General features: G+C 38.1%; 1 protein-coding gene across 1 annotated transcript in view; it reads left to right on the top strand.

Moving 5' to 3' along the window:
- Window positions 1–2,552: 2,552 nt before the first annotated feature.
- Window positions 2,553–5,724, top strand: part of LOC110442786 — a 4,170-nt gene continuing 998 nt past the window's right edge. Inside the window, exons 1-5 of the mRNA XM_021486565.1 lie at window positions 2,553–2,722; window positions 3,872–3,995; window positions 4,383–4,469; window positions 4,935–5,087; window positions 5,575–5,643. Of these exons, the coding sequence (XP_021342240.1) occupies window positions 2,695–2,722; window positions 3,872–3,995; window positions 4,383–4,469; window positions 4,935–5,087; window positions 5,575–5,643 (461 nt within the window). The 5' untranslated portion in view covers window positions 2,553–2,694. The remainder of the gene's footprint in view (window positions 2,723–3,871; window positions 3,996–4,382; window positions 4,470–4,934; window positions 5,088–5,574; window positions 5,644–5,724) is intronic.

Genomic DNA, 5,724 nt, shown 5'->3' with positions numbered 1-5,724 from the left:
TACTGCAAATAAACTTACACTTTTTGATTTACCTCTTGGAGAAACATCACTTATTGGGTGTGAGTATCCTCTATATACAACGAAAGATATTTGTTTCCTGTTACATGTTTGAAAAAATATGGGTTGGTATAGATAGGTTAAACAATTTAAATTTCATTTTTTTATTTTTATTAAGCCTACACATGAATAAGAGAGTGGTCTTGACTTGAACAGTTCTTCCTTTGAAAACTGGCAACAAAGGTTAGGGTGGGCACAAAACAATATAGTTTTAAAGGTTTGTTAAAGGTTTCTAACATCAACTTCAATTGTATCTGTATGTGTACATGGAATACCTCTTACCATTACAGGCAGACACATTTCATGTCACGGAAACCAAGTACACTTGATAATAATTAACATAAAACAAATAACAACTTCATGAACATGCTAAAACAGACACAACATTAACGAGGCTGATTACAAAAACAATAAAAATAAATCGAAATGAATTTGTAAAACACACTTTATATTTGAGTATTTGGTGACTCTAATTATAATAAGCCGTATACCGGTAACCACGGTAACGTAACGTCCGACACCGACGGCAGTAACGGTAACCACAGTAACGCAACGTCCGACACCGCCGGCAGTAACGGTAACCACAGTAACGCAACGTCCGACACCGCCGCCAGTAACGGTAACCAACCACAGTAACGCAACGTCCGACACCGCCGGCAGTAACGGTAACCACGGTAACGTAAAATCCGACACCGCCGGCAGTAACGGTAACCACAGTAACGCACCGTCCGACACCGCCGGCAGTAACGGTAACCACGGTAACGTAACATCCGAAACGCCGGTAGTAACGGTAACCACGGTAACGTAACATCCGACACCGCCGGCAGTAACGGTAACCACAGTAACGCAACGTCCGACACCGCCGGCAGTACCGGTAACCACGGTAACGTAACATCCGACAGCGCCGGCAGTAACGGTAACCACGGTAACGTAACATCCGACACCGCCAGCGGTACCGGTAACCACGGTAACGTTTAGTTTTCGTCTTTATTGATTTCAAACAATACAATAAAAAGAAAAACGCCTTAAAATACTGGCTGTCAAAAAGTGCTGCCTATCCAATTAATATTAAAATAGGCGTTTTAAAAACATCTTAATTAAATATTAAACGTAAAGTATATGTAGTTCCGTATAATACGCATATTGTCACATCATGATAAATAGTTGTTCTTTCTGAAAATCGCTAGAAGCTTACAAAGTATAATCCCATATTTCAGCCATATTGGTTGACTGAAAAGCATTTTACGCTGTTATTACGTATTTGATGTGGCGTAATCAATTCATCAGACGCTATACAATGCATCAGAGCAGATAAATAGTTAGGATTAAGTCAGATGAATCCACTGATATAGGTTTGAAGTGTTAGTGTGGCCAAACACGTTATATTGAACAGGCGAAACTCCGAGTGTTAGGCGATACACGTATGTTTGTGTGTCACCTAGGGAGGTGGGGAGCTGTAGACGTGTACGCAGTGCGACATATAGGTATCCAGAGTCTGTTTTACCATAACGACTGCATATTTATTTCAATAGAAAGATGAATTGATCTCATTTCAAAATGTAGGTGTAATCAACATATTTGAGATGTTTTTGTTCATATGCGAACAACAAATCGTAATGTATGTAATTAATCTTTACTACATTGTACATGCCGAGAGTAAACTGACATGTAATTAAACTGTCTGACCCCCTCTGTGAGGCGTTATACCACAACGATGGCTATTTGCATGATTAATGAATAATTACGTCCATGGAATAGTTTACAGATATCAGACATGCCACGACGATTAGACGTCGATAGCCTAAACTATAAAGTGTTATCCTACCTCCCCTATATATAGATCTGGTATATTTATAAAAGAGGACCCGTCGGAAACAAAAATGGCGGTGTGCATGCAACAATACGTTCATATTCATACTTGTAAATTATTTTTTTCTTTGAAAAACAACAACAATATTTTGATATGAAGCTAATTAAACAGAGACATAGAGACATATACATCTCTGTTGAAAAAATAACACATTTTTTTAATTAAATTTATACTGAAGGACATCATTGTTCAGCCCATGTCCCCTAATTGTACCCCCGCAGCGTGATTGACTGGGCACGGCGTTGACTGCCGCCGACGAGAAGGTTCGGACAACTAACCATTAATCAACCCTGTCGTGTTGAGTGGTCAGTGCACGCCTAAAATACTCATAAACAAATATCCTTGGCCCTCATAGAAAAATGTTCGTCCTTGAATACAGAAAACAAAATTAGAAAATCAATATGTGGAAGCATTTAGATATGCTGTTATTTATCAATAGTTTGTAGGTATAATTAAATAAATGTTGCACGTGAAAAGTTGCACAACTTTCAGTGTCTTTTTAACGCTCGTGGCAGAGGAGATATATTTTCCCTTCGGTGCCTCATATTTTGTTTGTCCGCTGTCATGAAATGCGCTATTTGATTGGCTACACTTGATTCAACGTCATTGGCGTCACCTTATTGACGTTATGCATGGGTTTGGGTCGGGTCAGCGGCTGTCCGATGCTCTATAAATACCGACACTAACCCACGAGTACACCAAACCATTTGCCACTATCAACAAGGAACAACTAGAGATATTCTGAAACACAACCCGGACCGCAAAAAATGAACGGAATCATTTCTATTTGCATCTGTAAGTATAACGAGTTTTGCAACATAATATATTATTCGTATTCTACTTATTAGATCAAATAATATTTAGTTCTTAGCTAAGATTATCTTTCTACGGGATTATATGCAACTGTCTTTATCGAAATTTTGTTTTTCTTCGTTAAATCACGATATTTTTGTCGTTGATTCAGATACTACTTCCCGACTCTTTGTTAATATTTTCGACAAAATTAATATGACCATTGATATTTCGTCATTGGATTTTTATTTAAACATACAATTATTTGTTTTTGCATCTATTATACAAAAGGGGAGTTCAGCTTATATAAAGCCTTTTCCCAATAACATACTATACTATATATATGTATATACAAGATGGAAAATTTTGATTTAATTGATATTTTCAATTAAGTTTTAAAGAGTTGTTACATTATGTGTGAGAGAGGGCGGAGATGTTTAATGTGATAAGCTTTTATGAGATCGTGAGATCGTTTAGATGACTCTGAAATGAAGTTCAGTGTTGTATGGTTATCGATGTATGTAACTTTTAAGGTGATTATCACCAGAAGATGTTGATTGTTGTTACGGTAGACTGATGACGAGTTGTATAACATATCTCCCGTGTTATGTATGGGTACGTCCTTGTAATACGGTGTCATATGTAGCTCGTGGAAATATAACACAAGTGTCATGTAACGCTAGTGTCGTATAACCAAGTGGGCGTACCGTTCTCTACTTCGTTACAAATATGCATGTTTACAGATTTAGAAATAAATGAAAGGTACGAATCGTTCTGTTTAAATATGTACACTTTCATGTAAATGTCACATTCAGCATTTGGTTTAGAAATCGGTGTATGTACATGTAGAGTTTGGGGCATGGTAGATAAACAATATATACACTTCGGTCTCATACTTAATAATCCATATTTAAAACTTAAAAGTTTACATTGTGCTTACTTCAAGATGATGCAGTCGTCGATTAAACATCATTTTTGCTGCATTTTAAATTACGTATCTGGGATGTGAAACAGGTTCCAACTTCCCTTAGTTACGTTCCGAAGTAGTAGCAAGTCCGTAACACGTATAAACCCGTACAATGTTTAAATAAAAACTACTGACGATTGCATAGCCTCGACACCCTGTATCATGATGTCCGGTTTCTTTTACAGTTATCTCTCTTGCCGTTGTGGCTGTTCATTGTCAGCGGCGGGAACAGGAACCGAGCTGTCCCGAGTTCAATTCTCGTTACGAAGGCGAGAATCTCATTATCTCTCTCAACGAAGGATGTGATATGTAAGTTATCTTAATTTAATGACGAAAAACACCGGAAGTTTTATAGTACTCTAAATAGATATTATGAAGGGGATCACAATTAAGTCCCTAGCACATTGATATTTTTCTTAAATAGATAAACTGAGAACGAGTAGAGAATTTCTCTATCATACGCTTAAACTGAGGACTAAAATATCGTGAAAACTACCATAATTGCCCTGCCCGTCTTATCGTTGCCTGTGACATCATGGTTGTAATATTGCACGCTAAATATATATACCGTCAATGCATGTGCTGTCGTTACTACATCAGTAATGATAAAAGTATGTGAAGCCAAAGCGAAAAATAACCCATCTATTTCGGAAACGTATATTTGATACATCTTGAAATTTCAACTTTACATTACAGGGTCGTCGGAACTCTTGATATTACCGGTCTGAGTGGAATGGTTGCGGGCGTACCCAACACAGGAAGTGGATTAGTAACATCTGTCAGGTAGGTCCACACATATTGTACTGCCACTTTCTGGGTAACATCTGTCAGGTAGGTCCACAAATATTGTACTGCCACTTTCTGGGTAACAGCTGTCAGGTAGGTCCACACATATTGTACTGTCACTTTCTGGGTAACATCTGTCAGGTAGGTCCACACATATTGTACAGCCACTTTCTGGGTAACATCTGTCAGGTAGCTAGGTCCACACATATTGTACTGCCACTTTCTGGGTTACATCTGTCAGGTAGGTCCACACATATTGTACTGCTACTTTCGGGAGATAAAACCACGGAATTACATTATCTACGTCCGTGGTAAAACAATGTACCAGGGTGCGAAATAAATAAACACGCAACGAAGATGTTTTGCTTTGAATACAATGTGTGAAACAAAGGGAGGTAACCTGAAAAGGAAGTATTTATTTACTGTTTTTTATTTTATTTACTGTATTTTTGCAATTTCCAGGGGACTCCACATCCCGACTGTTACATACAGAAGACCCCAAAACATATGGGACATCGTCCGCCCGGAAATGTCCCGCCAAGTCTGTCCGCCATTCACTGTCCGATATCTAGGACCCCGTGTTGTCCTGGATACAGTGCCCAACACTTGTCAGAAGTAAGTATTTAAATCGTACGGGCTGTCAATAAACATGAAAGGTGTATTACCACCAGGAGAGACCGGTGGGGAGAGGGGAGTAAGAATAAGATTCATCTGTCTGGTATGAATAGTAAAGCTAAGTTTGTTTGAACACAAACAGGAATTAAAACAAACAAACTTACCATTTACGAAATATGATACATTTACCGAAAAGTACCTTCTGCTTTATGCGTTTGAGTTTTAATAGAAATGTTGTCTTCCTGTTATTATAACTCATGAAACTGATTTATCAAAAGCCGTTTAATAAAAAGCGGGCAAAAATAACATTCATTCTTTTAATTTTCGTTATGAAAATATGAAAAAATCCACAAGTGGGACATTGTCAATGAATTAGATCGGATAGACTCTGAAGGCAACGTTGTCAGCTATACAATAAAATGCTTGTATTGAAACTTCTAAAATTGATCATGGAATTCTTACTTACTGAAACTTGTTGTTCTTACAGGGTTGTGGGAGTGCGAACTTTCCAGGCGATGATTACAGGAGAAGGATCCGAGGGACGTCAAGGAATGATGTAAGTAGGAATGTATAGGGAGGTTTATATCACGAGATTTCGTAGGGGGAGGTGTTGGGGGTGGTGTGTGTGTGTGTGTGT

This window comes from Mizuhopecten yessoensis, unplaced genomic scaffold (genome assembly GCF_002113885.1).
Source record: "Mizuhopecten yessoensis strain PY_sf001 unplaced genomic scaffold, ASM211388v2 scaffold716299, whole genome shotgun sequence".
In the NCBI taxonomy this organism is placed as follows: domain Eukaryota; kingdom Metazoa; phylum Mollusca; class Bivalvia; order Pectinida; family Pectinidae; genus Mizuhopecten; species Mizuhopecten yessoensis.
Note: the sequence above shows the minus strand (reverse complement) of the source record. Positions and strands in the feature narration are given on the sequence as shown.